Source organism: Triticum aestivum, chromosome 7A (genome assembly GCF_018294505.1).
Source record: "Triticum aestivum cultivar Chinese Spring chromosome 7A, IWGSC CS RefSeq v2.1, whole genome shotgun sequence".
Classification (NCBI taxonomy): Eukaryota; Viridiplantae; Streptophyta; class Magnoliopsida; order Poales; family Poaceae; genus Triticum; species Triticum aestivum.
The window spans coordinates 656,068,777-656,087,064 of NC_057812.1; the positions used below are offsets into that span (position 1 = coordinate 656,068,777).

General features: G+C 41.7%; 4 protein-coding genes across 4 annotated transcripts; 3 read left to right on the plus strand and 1 right to left on the minus strand.

The window, feature by feature from the left end:
- The first annotated feature begins 3,477 nt into the window (after nt 1-3,477).
- Nucleotides 3,478-4,936, plus strand: LOC123153658 (uncharacterized). Its single transcript, XM_044572674.1, has 5 exons — nt 3,478-3,600; nt 3,693-3,752; nt 3,827-3,877; nt 3,996-4,649; nt 4,763-4,936. Exons 1-5 carry the CDS (start codon nt 3,478-3,480, stop codon nt 4,934-4,936), a joined length of 1,062 nt encoding a protein of 353 aa, XP_044428609.1.
- An 85-nt stretch (nt 4,937-5,021) lies between these two features.
- On the plus strand, nt 5,022-5,935 carry LOC123153659 (uncharacterized). The gene is made up of 3 exons (XM_044572675.1): nt 5,022-5,156; nt 5,233-5,401; nt 5,517-5,935. The coding sequence occupies exons 1-3, from the start codon at nt 5,022-5,024 to the stop codon at nt 5,873-5,875; spliced, it is 663 nt and encodes a 220-aa protein (XP_044428610.1). The 3' UTR covers nt 5,876-5,935.
- A 73-nt stretch (nt 5,936-6,008) lies between these two features.
- Nucleotides 6,009-8,821, plus strand: LOC123153660 (uncharacterized). Its single transcript, XM_044572676.1, has 12 exons — nt 6,009-6,019; nt 6,075-6,163; nt 6,258-6,478; nt 6,584-6,655; nt 6,752-6,865; nt 6,991-7,137; nt 7,253-7,536; nt 7,616-7,784; nt 7,877-7,966; nt 8,069-8,200; nt 8,297-8,409; nt 8,535-8,821. The coding sequence occupies exons 1-12, from the start codon at nt 6,009-6,011 to the stop codon at nt 8,761-8,763; spliced, it is 1,671 nt and encodes a 556-aa protein (XP_044428611.1). The 3' UTR covers nt 8,764-8,821.
- Nucleotides 8,822-9,641: 820 nt separating this feature from the next.
- On the minus strand, nt 9,642-14,254 carry LOC123154343 (protein FAR1-RELATED SEQUENCE 5-like). The gene is made up of 6 exons (XM_044573098.1): nt 14,023-14,254; nt 12,951-13,022; nt 12,807-12,854; nt 12,619-12,717; nt 12,420-12,524; nt 9,642-12,324 (listed from the first exon to the last, which is right to left on the minus strand). The coding sequence occupies exons 1-6, from the start codon at nt 14,158-14,160 to the stop codon at nt 9,826-9,828; spliced, it is 2,961 nt and encodes a 986-aa protein (XP_044429033.1). The 5' UTR covers nt 14,161-14,254; the 3' UTR covers nt 9,642-9,825.
- Between the last annotated feature and the right edge of the window lie 4,034 nt (nt 14,255-18,288).

Sequence of the window (18,288 nt, forward strand, 5' to 3'; positions counted from 1 at the left end):
AGTAATCATCAGCACATGACTGCCAAGCATTCATAACGTCTTGGTTCTCTAGGACAGGTGCGTCACCTAGCGGTGCTTCTAGGACATAATCTTTCTTGGCAGCTATGAGGATGATCCTCAGGTTCCAGACCCAGTCCGTATAGTTGTTGCCATCGTCTTTCAGCTTGGTTTTCTCTAGGAACGCGTTGAAGTTGAGGACAACGTGGGCCATTTGATCTATAAGACATACTGTAAAGATTTTAGACTAAGTTCATGATAATTAAGTTCATCTAATCAAATTATTCAATGAACTCCCACTCAGACAGACATCCCTCCAGTCATCTAAGTGAAACATGATCCGAGTTAACTAGGCCGTGAACGATCATCACGTGAGACGGACTAGCCAACATCGGTGAACATCTTCATGTTGATCGTATCTTCTATATGACTCATGCTCGACCTTTTGATATTCTATGTTCCGAGGCCATGTCTATACATGCTAGGCTCGTCAAGTCAACCTAAGTGTATTGCATGTGTAAATCTGGCTTACACCCTTGTATTCGAACGTTAGAATCTATCACACCCGATCATCACGTGGTGCTTCGAATCAACGAACCTTCGCAACGGTGCACAGTTAGGGAGAACACTTTCTTGAAATTATTACGAGGGATCATCTTATTTAACCTACCTTCGTTCTAAGCAAATAAGATGTAAAACTTGATAAACATCACATGCAATCAAATAGTTACATGATATGGCCAATATCATTTGCTCCTTTTGATCTCCATCTTCGGGGCTCCATGATCATCGTTGTCACCGGCATGACACCATGATCTCCATCATCATGATCTCCATCATCATGTCTTCTTGAAGTTGTCTCGTCATCTATTACTTCTACTACTATGGCTAACGCTTTAGCAACAAAGTAAAGTAATTACATGACGTTTATGTTGACACGCAGGTCATAAATAAATAAAGACAACTCCTATGGCTCCTGCCGGTTGTCATACTCATCGACATGCAAGTCGTGATTCCTATTATAAGAACATGATCAATCTCATACATCACATATATCATTCATCACATCCTTTTGGCCATATCACATCACACGGCACATGCTGCAAAAACAAGTTAGACGTCCTCTAATTGTTGTTGCAAGTTTTTACGTGGCTGCTATAGGTTTCTAGCAAGAATGTTTCTTACCTACGCCAAAACCACAACGTGAATTGCCAATTTCTATTTACCCTTCATAAGGACCCTGTTCATCGAATCTGATCCGACTAAAGTGGGAGAGACAGACACCCGCCAGCCACCTTATGCAACTAGTGCATGTCAGTCGGTGGAACCAGTCTCACGTAAGCATACGTGTAAGGTCGGTCCGGGCCGCTTCATCCCACAATGCCACCGAATCAAGATAAGACTAGTAACGGCAAGATAATTGACAATATCGATGCCCACAACTACTTTGTGTTCTACTCGTGCATAGTAACTACGCATAGACCTAGCTCATGATGCCACTATTGGGGAACGTAGCAGAATTTTAAAATTTTCTACGCATCACCAAGATCAATCTATGGAGTCATCTAGCAACAAGGGAGAAAGGAGTGCATCTACATACCCTTGTAGATCGCGCGCGGAAGCGTTCAAGAGAACGGGGTTGATGGAGTCGTACTCGACGTGATCCAAATCACTGATGACCAAGTGCCGAACAGACAGCACCTCCGCGTTCAACACACGTACGGTTGGGAGACGTCTCCCCCTTCTTGATCTAGCAAGGGGGAAGGAGAGGTTGATGAAGATCCAGCAGCACGATGGCATGGTGGTGGATGCAGCAGGATCCCGGCAGGGCTTCGCCAAGCGCAAGCGGGGAGGAGAGGTGTAACGGAGGGAGAGGGAGGCGCCAAGAGCAAGGGTACGGCTGCCCTCCCTCCCCCGTCTTTATATAGGGGCCTTGGGGGGGCGCCGGCCCTAGGAGATGGATCTCCAAGGGGGGGCGGCGGCCAAGGTGTGGCTTTCCCCCCAAGCCAAGTGGGGGGCGCCCCCACCCCTAGGGTTTCCCAACCCTAGGCGCAGGGGAGGCCCAAGGGGGAGGGGGCGCACCAGCCCACTAGGGGCTTGTTCCCCACCTAACTCAGCCCATGGGGCCCTCCGGGATGGGTGGCCCCACCCGGTTGACCCCCGGGACCCTTCCGGTGGTCCCGGTACAATACCGGTGACCCCCGAAACCTTCCTGATGGCCGAAACCGGACTTTCTATATATATATATATATATATATATATATATATATATCTTTACATCCGGACCATTCCGGAACTCCTCGTGACGTCCGGGATCTCATCCGGGACTCCGAACAACTTTCGGGTTACTGCATACTAATATCTCTACAACCCTAGCGTCACCGAACCTTAAGTGTGTAGACCCTATGGGTTTGGGAGACATGTAGGCATGACCGAGACGCCTCTCCGGTCAATAACCAACAACGGGATCTGGATACCCATGTTGGCTCCCACATGCTCCACGATGATCTCATCGGATGAACCACGATGTCGAGGATTCAATCAATCCGTATACAATTCCCTTTGTCAATCGGTACGTTACATGCCCGAGACTCGATCGTCGGTATCCCAATACCTTGTTCAATCTCGTTACCGGCAAGTCACTTTACTCGTACCGTAATGCATGATCCCGTGATCAACCACTTGGTCACATTGAGCTCATTATGATGATGCATTACCGAGTGGGCCCAGAGATACCTCTCCGTCATACGGAGTGACAAATCCCAGTCTCGATTCGTGCCAATCCAACAGATACTTTCGGTGATACCTGTAGTGTACCTTTATAGTCACCTAGTTACGTTGTGACGTTTGGCACACCCAAAGCACTCCTACGGTATCTTGGAGTTGCACAATCTCATGGTCTAAGGAAATGATACTTGACATTCGGAAAAGCTACAGCAAATGAACTACACGATCTTTGAGCTATGCTTAGGATTGGGTCTTGTCCATCACATCATTCTCGTAATGATGTGATCCCGTTATCAATGACATCCAATGTCCATAGTCAAGAAACCATGACTATCTTTTGATCAACGAGCTAGTCAACTAGAGGCTCACTAGGGACGTGTTGTGGTCTATGTATTCACACATGTATTACGATTTCCGGATAACACAATTATAGCATGAACAATAGACAATTATCATGAACAAAGAAATATAATAATAACCATTTTATTATTGCCTCTAGGGCATATTTCCAACAAATTTTTGTACTGCTATCTGCTGTTTTTTAATTTCTATAAACTGACGCTCTTTGATTCACTGTAACTTTTACCTACAATTTCTTTGCGTTTTGCATTGTAGTTACTATGTGACCCCATATTTTTTTGCAGTGTTTTTTCCTCTTAGGTTAATGCTGTAAATTTGCATAGGTTTTACACTTCCACTTTAGTCTCTTTAATTGAGCCCCATTTGCTCTCTTGTTTTTCAGCTACTAACTCGATGGGAAGACTACGGAAAGCCTGTCCCAAGGATGTCCCGCTTGTTTCTTCAGTTGAGAGTGTTGATTCTTCAAAAGAACCTTTTGTGCCTAATGATTTTGCTGATGATAATGCTATGTATTTGGTAGTTATTTTTGTCTTATTATCGTATCTTTTTTTCTCATTTTCCTTGCATTAATACTATTTGCTTATTTGTCTGAACTTCTTCTTTGTCAGGATTCTTCTGGTGATGATGAAGAGCTTGGCAAAGCACTTTACAATTTCTATGTGAAAAATGTAAGTGTTTGTCTGATCTAGTTTTTTTTCTTATTCTTTTGTTGGTTTGATGTTTATGTATTTGTTTTGTGCAGAAAGTCAAGCACCTGAAGAGGAAATTGTCTTCTATTAGTAGAATGAATGTTGTAAGTCTCTTTTGCTCTTCTCGTGTTATATGTTCCATGTTCTTTTGCTAGGGATTCCCCTCTGTATCTTCAATTTATTTTGATTTATTAATGTATTTCTTATTTTATTTTTTTGTAGAGGCAGAAACGATCTTCTGATTTCCCTGTTTGTTCGACGTTCACTCGATACTCTGGAAAGTTCTTCTCGGGAGTTGTTGATGGCATGTGTTCTAGGTACAAGGATGTTATTCAGACGTATGGCATGGGCTATCTCCTTAATTTTGTCCGGACCGAGGTTCCTCTTAGGCTAGTTAAGTGGCTTGCATCTAGGTTCGACGTTCCTGCTTCCGAGTTTCAGTTGAAAAGGAAATTCATACCCTTAACTAAGTATGATATCCATGACATCCTTGACCTCCCAGTAGATGGTGAGCCACTTGTTTCAGATCCTGAGGCTGGTCGTGATTTTATCCTCTCTCATTTCAATCTTACCAGTATCCCACCAGTGTCCTTTTTTGCCAACAAGCTTAAATCTGTAGAAGTTGATTTTCTTGATGAGGACGTCTTCATTTGTTTCATGATTGTGGCTTTCTCTACTTTCCTTTGTCCCAACTCTAGCATCAGTCCTAGTCCAAAGTACCTCCACATCTTTCAGGATTGTCAGTCTGTGCGTTCCTATGATCTTTCTAGTTTTGTTTACGAGTGGCTTTTGTGTAGCATCAAAAAATTCAAGGATGCTACTAAAGTTGCCTCCAAAAGATCAATGACCTTCGGTGGATGCCATTATGCATTTACTGTAAGTTTTCTTTTTTCTTTTATTTTATTTATGTTGTCCTTAATCTGTTTGAATGTTTATTATTTAGTTTAGTGCTAACTTGTTTTTGTTTTGTTATGTGTTTGTTTTTGTAGGTAGCTTACCTTGATCATTTGAACTTTGGGCTTCAGTATGTACCTGATGTGAAACCTCGTATGCTTGCATGGAGAGGCAACAAAGTCAAGCAATTTGCAGAGCTTGACCGAAACAACAGTCGCTCTTTTGGAAAGAGGCCCCTAAAACGCCCATGTGCTCCAACTAATTTGTAGGTTATCTTCTTTTTCTTTTCATGTTCTGTTGTTATTTTTAGTTCATTGTTTCTTTATTCATCCATTTTTACTTTTATGTTTTACCATGTATTTACTTTTGTTTTTGTTTCAGGGTTCTGTTGAAAAATCCTCAGGCAGTAAGAGTTTTGATTTTGGCCCTTCTGATGGTTCTTTTGCAATGAAAGTTCAAAGAACTATTTGCCCTCACTTTGGATCTCAGGTATTTTGTTGTGGTTAGATTGTACTTTTCTGAGCATTTTAATTGTTGCTTTTTGCTGATTTTGTCTCTTGTTCAGATTGCTCTTGAAGTCATTGAGCTTGTTCAGACTAGAAACCAAGATAAACCTAAGATATTCATTGATTGGGCAGAGTCTCTTGTTTTAAATGTTCTGGAATGTGTGTTGAATTCATCTATGCCCAAAGTGTCTGGAAGCGAGCATCAGTCTATGAGCAAATTCTCTTTTGGTTAGTTCATAATCTTTTTCTTTTTTAGTTGCATGTAGCTTTTGTATTTTTATCTTCGTTGTTTTAGTGTTATTTTTGATTGCTTGTTCTGCTTGTCATTTATTTGTTTTTGTAGGTAACAAGTCTGTCTCATTTCATTCTGCTATCGCCAATGGTGTCTTTGCTAAATCTGATGGTATTCCAGAGGTTGCTATATCTGATGCTATTCCGGAGGTTGCTAAATCTGATGTTGCCCCAGAGGTTCCTACGTCTGATGGTATTCCAGAGGTTGCTACATCTGATGGTATTCCAGAGGTTGTTGTACAGCAAGAGAGTCGTCATGCGGTCACTCCAGATGTCGTTACTCCCATTGTACCTCCTGCTGTTATCTTTGGTGGTTTACATAATCCAGTTGTTCTATCTAGCTCTTCAACACCTGCTAAAGTGCGTAATGAGGTGTGCATATTCTTATTTCTTAGGATGCTTTCTTTCTAGTTTTTTTCCTTGTCGTAGCTCTTTCATTTTTTTTGTTTGATTTGTAGGCTGTTGCAAAAGAAGGTCCTGTTCCAGTATGCGCCTTGTTTTCTGAAGTTAAAACAAAAGATTCAATTGTTGCAGTTCCTGCCAAATGTTCTATATGCACTTTTTTTTTGCATATCAGTTTCCTCTGTATCTTGAGTTGCTCTGTTTTCAGGTTGTGCATTCTTTTCTTATTTTCAGGTATTTCTCCTTCAAAGTCTAAATGTGATATCACTGATGTCGATTCTTTCGTGTTGCTTTCAGGTATTTGTTTTAGTTATTGTTTTCATGTTTTTTTCTATTTCAGGTATTCATGTGCTTCTTTTAAGTTGAATTTTTGTTTTTATTCTTTGTCTAGATGGCCCTGCTAAGGATTGTAATGAGGAAGATGTTGTTAATGCTTTTGGGATTCCTTCCTTTGCCGAGCTTAATCGTGCTCTTGGTATTCAGTCACCTTCTAATGTCTGCAATTACACCCCAGTTCACGCTCATGGAAAATCTCCTATGGAAGATACAAATTCTTTTAGAGACCTGTCACCCCTTGTTCCAATTCGCTTGTCGCAGTATTTCCGTAATGAGGTTAGTATTTCTTTCTCCTTCATCTTTGTTTTCTTGCATTTTAGTCTCTAAATTCATCTTTATTTGTTTTGTTTGATTTTTCTCAAGGGTTTTTTGTTTCTGTAGTTGGGTGATGTCCAGTGTTCTCAGTATGTTGCCGACAGATATCTGAAGTCGTTTAATTCACCTAATGACGAGGTTTGTTGTTGTATTTCCTTTTTTATTGTCATCTTGTACTAATTTTTTTTAAATCTTTAATTGATTCTCTGTTCTTTCTTATTCCCTTTCTTCTAGGATTGTATTGTTATGGTTAATGTCGATCACTCTGATTATTCAAAGCCAACCAATCATGTGAACTTATGTTCTCCTGATGTAATCTTGCAAACTACTCCAAAAGCTGTTGTGAAGGTGGTTCTTACTTTCTGAATGTGTTTAGTTTTCTTTTTTCTTTTTCTTTTCAGTAATGCATTTATCTATTTTTTTCTAGCTAGTTTTTTGAAATTTTATTCAAGCTTTTTTATCTTTATCTGCAGCTCAATGAGGCAGTAGTTGATGTCCATAAAATTGGTAGCTCAAACTTTGCAGCTAGGTGTCAAGAGCTATCTAGATCAAATGATGTTACTTACAACAAGCTGCACAGTTTTACTGCCCCTGCAACAAGTTATCGTAATCCTGTAAAGGTATAGGTATTTCTTTATTGGTTTTAACTTTTTTAATGCTTGTATTTTGTTTTCATTTTTATTCTTTTTCTTTATGTGTCTGCTTTGTTTGATCTTTTTCCTTCTCATTTTACAGGTTGCTAATAGCCCGGAATTAGAGATCCTGTCAGACACGCCTATTGTTTCTAGTGCTCATCTTTCTAAGGTTCCTGCATGTTCAAAAGGTGCTCCATCATTTCAGCCCCTTGGTGGTTCTACAACTAGGTCTTCTGCAGCTCATGTCCCTCGTAGAATTGTTGTCCCTGGTAGATTCAACTCAGATCCTTATGTTCCTCAAGGGAATCGTTATTCAGTTACTGCTCAAGAAAGGCGTAATCATCTTGCAATGGTTCAGATTGCAAGTCATCCAGAGTGGTGCAAGTAAGTTTTCACCATTAGTGATATTTTTGGTTTTTGTATGTTCTTTTTTATGATCCTGATCTTTTTGTATTTCTTGTAGGTACGAGGCTATCCGATATGAAAGAGCTTACTGTAGTTATAGTAACCTTTCTTCACTACAGTTCAAATCTCGCGTAGACAATTTCTTGATCTTGTGTGTGTGTCGATATCTATTCAATGAAGCTCACCCTTCCGTTTCTAAGAAACATTTCTTCTTCTCTTACATTGGTGTAAGTAGTAATAAGCTTCTGTTGCATTTCTTGCTGTCTGTATTTGTTAGTTTTCTTTTTGACTTAGCATTTATTTATTTTCTCTTGCTTAGGAAACAATTCTGGATGGTACTAATGCTGAGATTGTTGGTAATGCTTTCAATGGTGCTAATAGCGCTTTTCCTATGTGGAGAAGCAACATGGTAGGTGCTGATTAATATCATAGTTTTATTAAGTCATATTTTTGTGCTTAGTCTCATGTAGCTTTCTACCTAGGTTTCTAATGTGTTGTTTGTTTTTGCCAGCTGTACTTCCCTATTTGTAGGTTCAGTCATTGGTTTTCTTTTGTGGTTTGCTTGAAGGAGAAACTGTTTGTCTTCCTCGATTCATTATATGGCGAGTTCTCCGATTTCCACCTAGCCATTCGTGATCCGATTGTAAGTTTTTTCTCTGGCTTAATGTTCCCTCTGCAGCTGCCCTTTTGATTTTTTTCATTAGTTTTATGATTTCTCTTGTTTCCTGTGTTATTTCAGGTTAACAACTTCATCAATCTATGGGACACATATGTGACTCCTATATTGAGGAAGCGTATTGACTTTCAAAATTTCGACATTGTGTATCCTGCGGTCCCGCAGCAAAATAACACGTATGTGAAGCAGTATCTCTATACTCATGGCTGCACTTTACCTTTTCTATTGTTTCTTTCTTTGTATTTTTATTTTTCAGTTTTGATATGTGGCTTAATTGTTGTTGCTCATTATTCTTTTTCAGGTATGATTGTGGTGTTTTCTCTGTTATGTACATGAAGCACTGGTCTCCTAGGACTCCAATTGGCAATCTTTTTACGCAAGCTGATATAGATAACATCAGGATCAAGCTCGCAAATGAACTTTATTTCAGCCATTTCAACACTACTGACAAGTCTCTTGTCACAAACTTCTTTGGTGACGTGAGTGTAGTCTCTGATTTTTTTATTTGTTTTGCCTTAGTCATGCGTTGATTGTTTATATCTTCTAAGTGTTTTTTGACTAATGCATGACTTTTGTGGCAGGTGCAGAACTAGATAACTTTTTCTATCTTCGGTGGTGATTGAGTGTGAAGGTTATCCTTGGTGGTCAACTGCAGAGTTTTCTTGATGGTCAACAAGTCTGGAGATGCTTCGGTCTTTTATTAGCTTCTATAGTTTAAGAATGTGTTGCTTTTGACCCAACAATATTATTTGGTGCAAGATTGTTCTAGGTTAATGTACTTTTTGGGCTGACGAGTTGTATCCCTACCTTTGTAACAGTACAAGACCCTTTGTTATTGGGATTATTTTTTTCGCATGTTTTTTTATAGTTTTATGTTGCACTATATTGATTCGTTTAATCAATTTCTAGACCCTTTTCTTGGCTGAAATGATTTTCATGCTGTCTATTGATTCGTACGAATGTTGTAGTCTTTTTTCTATTGATTTGGCTACCTCAAGCTTACATCTGGTATTAAGTAAGTTCTCTCCTCATTATCTACTTTTATCAGTATATAGTAATTGTTTATAGCTACTTTCTACAGTTTTACTCCTTTTTCATTTTGCTTTCTTTAATATATTTTTGCCTCGTCTTGTTTGTTGCAGTGTTGCTTTATAGTTCTAAAGTTCTTGTGAAAACTTCCAAACAAGCATATCTTATGGCTGTCTATGAAGGTATTTCAATTGTCAGCTTTTTCTTGCTGCATTTTCTTGTCTAGTTTACTTACTGTATTTAGAAGTTTACTCAATATTCTTAAACAAGTTGAATGTTAAACTTTCATCCGTAAGGCACCAATGATGCACAAAATACATGCCTCATAAAGTAGTCTTTTCAAATGCAGTAGGTCGCAAACAATGCTTGCCCCTCTTAGTGCAAGTCAAGTATTTTTGTTCATAACCATCTCTTATTACAAGTCAACTATTTCCTTTTCCTTGTCGTCTTCCTTGCTTGTCCTTTGTGTCTTATCCTATGTCCTCCTCAGATTCTTGTCCCCTAAGCCTCTGTTTGTTGCTGATTCGTCCATCTTCTTCTTTCCTCGGTTCCTTTGCTTGCTGTCATCCTTCTCCCCACCTGCAATTTTTCTTGTTATTTTTAATTTCTTGAATTAAAGTAAGTGTAGCACAGGGGTACAACATGATTATTAAAATCCCTTTCTTTACATTCCTAGGGTTCGACTGCTTTCGTCTATTGCTTCTGGGTAGATTGTATTGCTTGTCAAGGTTGGTGCAATTCTTGATAGTGTGCTTTTGTGACCCATAGTGCGAGCATTTGTAGAACTTGTTCTGCTTTATTGCTTTTTGAATAGTTAGCATCCTTGGACTACCCTTTGTTTTGGCTATATCTGGGTCTTGTATTGTCAGTGCCGTGGTTGTCCCCTCTTCACCCCCTGTTGTTGCTATAAAAGTGACTGTTCTTGTGGTTACACTCTGACCCTCATCTCTAGTTTCTTCTTCATCATCCATTTCTCGCAATCTTTTCTGTATCATGTCCAATTCTCCCAGCAGATATTCATACTTCCTCTTCTTCTTTGAAGCTATTGATGCCACATGCACCAATTTCCTTGCCAACACATTGTACCTTAGTGTGGAGTTCTCTGCTGCAACAGCTGGTGTCTTTGTAATATCGAGCTTGTAGTCATTTTTCCTCCATCTGTCAATGATGTACTTTTCTGGTATCTTCTCGATGTTGAGATGGATCATTACTCTTAGTATGTGTGAGCACAACAGTCCATCTTTCTGGAATGAACAACAGATGCAGGAGTACTCTTCTTTGTTCAGTCCAACTTGCACTAGGTATAACCTTTTCTGGTGTTCTTTTACAGGGTAGTTCTTAGCTTGGGTAACTATGTAGTATTTGTCTTTTTCTTGCTCAAAGACAAGGAGCCTTGTTGTGTCTGCCATTTTATGCTGGAATTTTCTGAATATTCCAAGGTTGTACAGCTCATGTGCTTGCCTTTCTATGTTGTATTTCGACCAGAAAGCTTTGCTTGCAACCTTCTTGTTTCTAGAAACATGATCACATTCTTCTTCCCTGTCATGTACAACATCAAGAATCCGGTCATACTCTCTCAAAAAGCTGGTAGCATTGAATTTAGCTCCAACCCCTTTTTTGAAGAGGGAATTTGTTCCTTCACTTCTTGTTGTAGTTTGTATGAATGGGAAGAATTTGTCCTTGAAATACACTGGTATGAACTTTTTCCTGTTTTCCCACATGTCGCTGAAGTACTTTATGTCATGAACTTTGTACTTTTCAATCATTTCTTGCCAGTGTGTTTCATATTCTTCCACAGTCAAAGAATTGTCCACAATGTCCTGGAAATCTTCATATAGGCCTTCATTAGCTTGGAAACATGGCCCAACTTTCTCCTCTGCCTTTTTCTTTATGTGAAACAGGTAGCTCCTATGGATAGCATTAGGAAAGACTTTTTCAATTGCTGCTTGCATAGCCTTGTCCTGATCTGTAATGATCGATATAGGATGCTTGCCTCCCATAGCCATTAGGAATTGTTCAAACAACCAAGCAAATGTTTCTTTCGTCTCGTTGATAATGAAGGCACAAGCAAACAAGTATGTGTTGCCATGCGGGGATATTCCAACAAAGGGTGCAAACGGTAGGTTGTATCTGTTTGTCAGGAATGTAGTGTCGAAACAGATGCAATCACCGCAAATGTCATACATCATTCTTGACCTAACATCTGTCCAGAATAAGCTTCTCACTTTATTCTCTCCATCAAACTCAAACGAGTAGCAGAACCCAGGATTTTCTGCTTGCTTCTTGTTGAACATTTGCACTACTTCCATCATGTCAGAGTTTGTGATATCTCTGTTTATTGTTGTTGCATAGTTAGTCACATGCTTCTTTGTGTAGGGTAGATGAGCCATTCCTCCTCTCAAGTAAGCTAGGACAGCAACAATCCTTCTTGTTTCCAGGTTTGTATGCTTCAAAACCCGTATCAAGCACTTCTCTTCATCTGACATGTACTTATGTGACCTGAAGAATCTACTGTTTGGTGTTAACTCGTGGTTGTGTTCGAGTTGTTGTCTTGTAATTTCCCAAAAACCTCCTTTCTCGGATATGACCACCACGACTTTACAATCAGTTTTAGCAATGACTGTACTTTTTCTCATGGGTACAATGCTTTCTGTCTCTATTTCTTTTGTCTTGCCCCACTTGTTGCACTTCATAGTGATCCTTGTCACCTCATTGTTCCTCTTTTTGCTTGTTGTTCTGGAGATTGCTACAGTAGCCACTGAAAAGCCTGCTAGTTTTGAGTAGAAATTTATAGATTCCTGAGCTTCTTCTTTTGTTTTGAATTGCATGCCTAAATGTGGCTTGAAATTACTGTTGATGTTCATCAGATTGCCTTCTGATGCAGCATCTTGTTCATTTTGCAGGAATCTCTCAACGTCTTCTTCATCGAGGAATCCATCATCTCCGTCTTGTTCAAGTGAGTGTTCTGGTTCTTTTATTTCTCCTTCTTCATTGCTACAGCATGTGCTTGAGTTTGTTTTAGCTGCTGCTCTTCTTATGTCAACATCCTCAGGCTCCTGCAACTTTAGTTTTTTGTGTTAGTTTTTTTCCTGATGTAATGTCTCAACTTTCTCATATGTTCATCGTTCGTTCTTTCTGAAGTTTTTGTAGTATGTACCTGTTGCAGATTCATGTTGTAGAACAGGCCTGTGTCCCATGGATTAGATTCTCCTCCACCATCTTCGCTTACTGCCACTTCGTGATGCAAGTCTCCCTCAAATGTCTGCAAAGTTTTTGAACAGGTTAGTGTAATGAATGTTACTGTGTTTCCTTTGGTATTTTCTTGTAATTCTCATTCAGCAGATATCCTTGTTTACCTTGGTGTCTATTGTTGTGGTGAAACTATCATCTGCTTTGGTCCTGGAGTTTTGCTCAATAGTTCCCATAATTTCCGTCGATGCATCTCCTGAATGTACCTGCATGGTTCATCCCAACTTATAATTCAGACTTTTTCGGTATCATTTTGTGCAGTAGTTGATTTTTTGTATTTCTTTGAATTTTTTACCTTGTATATAATGTCTGATTGAAGGAGGGCAGTGAATGAAAATGTGTCCTGCAGCATAATCATGTTAGCATTTTGTTTTTCAAACTTAATGAACAAGCTCATGCAGCATAAACGAAGGGGGAAAGTTTAGCTATTGCATATTACATTGAGTATCAGTTCTTCCTGTGATAGTCTCAGTAGGTCGTCTTCAGCTAGTGCCCTCATCGTGCTCCTGTCCTGAACCCATTTTTAAAAAGTAGAATGTCACTGTTAGCGTAATCATGAGCAACCAAGCGTTTTTTTAGGAATAGAATGTGAGATGCAGGTACTTTCAGTGTTCCGTGTCCTTTTTTGTTTGTGATTTGATTATTTACTCTGGAAGATCCTAGTAGTTCCCTTTTTGGAAGTACATGCATTTTGCAGTAGTTTTTTCACTGGAAATTACAAGTTACTTACATCAGTTTTTACTGTGGGATTTTACAGGAATTTTGCATTGTAAAACATTGTAATTACATTGGAAACTACTTACAGCAGTTTTTTACTGTTGGATTTACAGTGTGAAAACATGGTTTTACACTGGAATTGCATTGGAATTTACAATAGAATTTAATAGGGATTTACACTGGAATTTGTGATATTTTCACTGTAAATTGTTTATTTTCCCATAGTAATTGCATTGTAAAACATTGTAATTACATTGGAAACTACTTACAGTAGCTTTTTACTTTTGGATTTACAATGTGAAAACATGGTTTTACACTGGAATTGCATTGGAATTTACAATAGAATTTAATAGGGATTTACACTGGAATTTGTGATATTTTCATTGTAAATTGTTTATTTTCCCACAGTAATTTACTAGGGATTTGCACTGGTAATTGTGTTATTTTCCCACTGTAAATATCTGTGGGATTTTACACTGTAAATCATGTTTTCACAGTGGAAATTTACACTAGAATTTACCAGGGATTTTTCTCTGAAAATTGTTTATTTTCCCACTGTAATCTTCTGTGGGATTTACATCTGCTTACACTACAATGTAAATTATCAGCTACTTACACTACAATGTTCTAGGGATTTATACTGCAATTTTGTTTTTACTGTTCCAATATTTTCAATGTTAATTTCTAGGAGAACTGTAGATGTTAATCTATCTTCTTTTTGTTGATGAAGGAAATTCCTCCATGATCTGTTCATGCGAGAGGTGGAGAGAGAAGTTGGGACTTTTTTTGCTGACCTGTGGATCCTGTTGCTGATTCCTCTTTGGCGATCTTCTTTCTTGCTGCTCGTCAGGTACAACATCTTCTTCAACTCTTTTCTGATTTGTGTTTGACCTCCCTTCTTCTTCTACCCCATCGCCCATGGCGGCCTCCATGTTCTCCCTTCTTTTTCTTCTTCCCCTTTCTGATTCGCTTGTTTGTGTTGTTAGGTGAGATCTGTCCAGTGGTTTGCGGGAGGGGTTTGGCCCTTTTTCGTGCGTTGCAAGTTGGGCACATGTTGTGTGGGCCTGGAGGTCGGGGTAGGTCCCTGATTTTTTTGGAGTGGGTTGTTGTCGAGGGTTACCGGGTCAAGTATTTTCCCCGACCCGTTTTGGCTGATCTTTTTCCGCTGTTGGCTGTTTTTGTGGCTGTACAGGTGTCATCTGTTCATTTGTCAGGTTTTTTGAATGTTGTTGAAATGGAAAACACTCAAATGTCACATAGACAGTCCCTAGAAATAACCACGATGTAAGAGACCAATCCGGCATGGACTCGGTGCAGTCACTTAATAGGATTTGTATTAGGACTAGTTTAGCCAATATAAATAGCTATGTAGCCCTACGTTTCTAACATCAGATCGACCAGAAAAAAGCAATAAAGTTTCAAAGGCTCGACACAGAGCCTTTTGGCCAACTGGGCGAGTCTGTGTATTGCGTCGAATCAAATCGTTCAAAGTTAGCTTGTTACATACTCCCTCCATCTCATAATATAAGAAGTCTCTGCAAAAATGCCTTATATGATGGGATGGAGGGAGTACGTGTGCATCTCCGTGGAAGTGGATGGAAGCGATTGGTCTTATGCCTGTGCAGTCCGTCGGAAAGAACTTGACATCCGCATCGTCAAGACTCAGGACCTGTGTTAACAGAGGATGAGGTGGAGGAGGAGGGCGATCCCGTGGCGCTAGCAGTACAAATCATATGGTTAATCTACATTAGCAGTGACATACAAAAATGCCCTTCTAAATTATTTGGAAAGTAGTCGCTACTTTCCGATTCGGAGAGTAGTGGTTACTTTCAGATTTGGGAGGTACGATGCACTGAAGCAAACTCACTTGTGCTATCTCTTGCATGCACATCTTAATTTTATCACCCTCCGGAGTTTTTGTACTCACTTGTGCTATCTCTTGCATGTACTACTCACAACTCACAAGCCCTTATGCCTAGGCGTATTCTTGAAAAGAAAAACTCACAAGCCTTGTTTAATTGCTCACCTTGATTTCCCCACCTTATATATGGAAGAGTCTTCCTCTCCTCTCAGAGCAATAAACTACCTTGTCATGATCCATTTGTGAGTATGAGCTACAATCTCTGACTATGATGATATGGTTCAGAGAGAAACAGTTCAGTCGCTCATCCAACCGATCCAGTCTAGTAATTCCTAACAAAAATTCATAACCAGATGATTGCAAAGAAGCGTAAGAGTGTTAGTTCGGTATGGGAGGTATCCGGATAGGTGAATATGCAAATTTCTCGTCTCCTACGACATTAAATCTGGTCCCACGGGCCAGCATCTCATGTCCACTCGCTAGTGCACGTCAATGGCTCAGCTTAGGTAATCGATGACCCTGTCCAACCGAGCGACCTCGCAGCCAAGATGTACTGTTTGGCATGCGCCGACGGTATCTGGTTACACAATCTGATTGGGCCTGTGTGCGACAGTGCGTGCAGGGTGGAGATGAGTGGATTGTAAGCGGGGCCTCTTATCTCGGACGAAGTCTGCAGATATGGAAAACTGAAATCTACTCTCCTTGTCTTATTCTCTAAGTTCGCTCGGCCGCGGGCCATATTCATGGATCACTCCTCACTTGGCCGGTGGCGCCGGCATCTCCATACTCCAGTACACCGACGACACCATCATCATGGTCGAAGGCTCCGACACGGACATCGCTAACCTTAAGTTCCTCCTCTGCTTCCAACAAATGTCTTGCCGCCTGGGCTCCTTCCCCACAACCTACCTGGGAATGCCCATTAGTGACTCTCGGCTTACCGTTGCTGATTTGCGTCCGACGGTGGCCAAGTTGCAAACGTGCATTGAGTCTTGGCAAGGTCGGTGGCTGTCGAAGGCCGCCCGGATGATTCTCATCAACTCCTCGCTCGCCAGTCTTCTCTTGTTCCTCATGAGCTTCTACAGCCTTCACGAGACGCTCCACCATGAGATCGCCAAGATCCAATTCGGCTTCTATTGGGCCGGGGACAATAACAAATAGAAATATCATATGGTTAGGTGGCCCGACATTTGCAAGCCCCGGGAACAAGGTGGCCTCGGTATCATGTGCTCGAAGCGCATGAATATTGCCCTCCTTTCCCGCTGGCTCTGGCGCATCTCGCAAGGGCACGGAGGGCTATGGTTAGACATCATCCGGAACAAATACCTGCGTGGCCAACCTCTGGCCTTCTGTCATAGGTCCGGTGGATCCCAGTTCTGGCAGTCAGTCATCCAACTGCTCCCCGTCCTCCGCATTGAGACTTCCATATCGGTCGGATCGGGATAAGCGACCATGTTCTGGTTTGACCGATGGGCGGGAGACACCCCCTTCGCGGCTCGCTTTCCCGACCTCTTCTCCATCGCTGTCGTCCCGACGATCTCAGTTGAACGGGCCCTTATTGACTTAGGGCGCCTCACGTTCCGGAGGCCATTTGAGCCTCCGGAAGTTGCCGCCTGGCATGAGCTTCTTGATTGCATCGCTCTCTGTGAGCCGGCTGTCGATGCAGGCCCGGATGAGGTCTGGTGGCGCCTTGATCCTTCGGGCCAATTCTCCACCAAATCCCTCTACTCGGCTATTGCCCCCTCCTCCGCCCCGTCCCCCATCGAGGCGGTGTGGTCCATTCGCCTGCCTCTAAAAATCTGGATCTTCATGTGGCAATGGATCCATAGACGGCTCCCGTCTGGGGTGGAGGTCCGCAAGCGCAATGGTCTGGGCTTCGGTCTTTGCCCTCTCTGTGGTACCCCGAATATTCGAACCACATCTTCTTCTCATGTGTGTCTGCTTAGTTCGTTTGGAGCTGTTTTAGAAAGGTTGTCGGTGGGGATTGGTGCCACACTAACCTCCCCGACCTCTTCACCGAACTCCAGGCCTCCCCTCTACCCACTCGTCACATTAGGTTGCTTGAGATTGGGGGTCTCGCGTGGACCCTCTGGACGATTCGCAATAAGCTTGTGATTCAGCGCACTCCACTCCGACGGGCTATTGACGCTCTCTTCAAACAGTATGGTTACTTGCAGCTTTGGCGGCCGCCTAGCCGCCCTCGGGACTGGGACGCCATCTCCATCTTCATCGCCGACCTTCGCTCGATGGCCGTTCGCCTGTCGCCACCGCCCCCTCCGCCACCTCTAGAGCCTGATTAGATGCCTGGCGTGCTCCCCGGCTACGGCCTCGGCCGCGCCCCTCGTTTTATTTTGTGTTATGTTTTGGGCTTGTTGAGCTGTGCCCTCAGTAGTACCTTTGGACCTCTTATTGTGTGACTTGGGTGTGTGTGTTCTAGACTAGTCCGTGTATGTGTGCTCTTGACGGTTTGCTTTATTTATAAAGCGGGGCGAAAGCCTTTTCGGTAATACTTCTCAAGTCTGGCTATAGCCGATGGCAGCGAGGCCCTTTAAAGTCCTTTTTATGATCTCCGCTGCTATGAACACGAAACTTTGATACTTGGACGTACTATCTACTCATGAGATGCCTCGGGCCTCTAGTTCATAATCCATCCTGCCAGCCATTCTCATCCTCGAACCAATCCTCTGTTATTCTAGCCTATAAAACAACAGGCTTGCATCCACCTCCGCCTGAATTCTGACTAGGTCTTGCATGCAAACTGCATGCATACCGGGATGTGACTAGAATATTGTGTACAAGTTAGGTTACAGTTGGACTTGTAGTTGTATTGCGTTTAGATAGGATACGAAGTCGTGTCCTAGTAGGACACTTGTATCCTAGGCCTTTCATATATAGCGGGGCTAAACACACAATGTAACCTATGCCAACATAATAGCACCGGAACACAGGGGAATCCGGCGGCATGTGCCGGTGTCCAGGGCGACCGGATGCGGTATTGTAGCGGTGTCACGGGGAGAAGCGCCCGTAGTCAAGCCCCGGGGATGTAGCCATATCGGTGAACCTCGTTAACAAATCTCGGTGTCATGCTCGTGTGATTTCTTGGTCCTCGGATGATCAACAGTATGCTTCGGATTTAATCTAACAAGTGGTATCAGAGCAAGGTTCAAAGAGACCGTTGAAGTTGATCTAGAGGAAGAAG

Excerpts from the sequence above, each read along its gene's own strand:
- LOC123153658 (XM_044572674.1), top strand. The coding sequence starts at position 3,478 with ATGGGAAGACTACGGAAAGCCTGTCCCAAGGATGTCCCGCTTGTTTCT. Across the intron at positions 3,753-3,826 it reads ACAATTTCTATGTGAAAAAT|AAAGTCAAGCACCTGAAGAG; the intron begins GTAAGTGTTTGT and ends TGTTTTGTGCAG. Across the intron at positions 4,650-4,762 it reads GATGCCATTATGCATTTACT|GTAGCTTACCTTGATCATTT; the intron begins GTAAGTTTTCTT and ends TTGTTTTTGTAG.
- LOC123153659 (XM_044572675.1), top strand. The coding sequence starts at position 5,022 with ATGTATTTACTTTTGTTTTTGTTTCAGGGTTCTGTTGAAAAATCCTCA. Across the intron at positions 5,157-5,232 it reads GCCCTCACTTTGGATCTCAG|ATTGCTCTTGAAGTCATTGA; the intron begins GTATTTTGTTGT and ends TCTCTTGTTCAG. Across the intron at positions 5,402-5,516 it reads TATGAGCAAATTCTCTTTTG|GTAACAAGTCTGTCTCATTT; the intron begins GTTAGTTCATAA and ends TTGTTTTTGTAG.
- LOC123153660 (XM_044572676.1), top strand. Across the intron at positions 6,479-6,583 it reads CGCAGTATTTCCGTAATGAG|TTGGGTGATGTCCAGTGTTC; the intron begins GTTAGTATTTCT and ends TTGTTTCTGTAG. Across the intron at positions 6,866-6,990 it reads CTCCAAAAGCTGTTGTGAAG|CTCAATGAGGCAGTAGTTGA; the intron begins GTGGTTCTTACT and ends CTTTATCTGCAG.
- LOC123154343 (XM_044573098.1), bottom strand. The coding sequence starts at position 14,160 with ATGGAGGCCGCCATGGGCGATGGGGTAGAAGAAGAAGGGAGGTCAAAC. Across the intron at positions 12,855-12,950 it reads AGGAAGAACTGATACTCAAT|GACACATTTTCATTCACTGC; the intron begins GTAATATGCAAT and ends ATTATGCTGCAG. Across the intron at positions 12,325-12,419 it reads ACAACATGAATCTGCAACAG|TTGCAGGAGCCTGAGGATGT; the intron begins GTACATACTACA and ends AAAAAACTAAAG.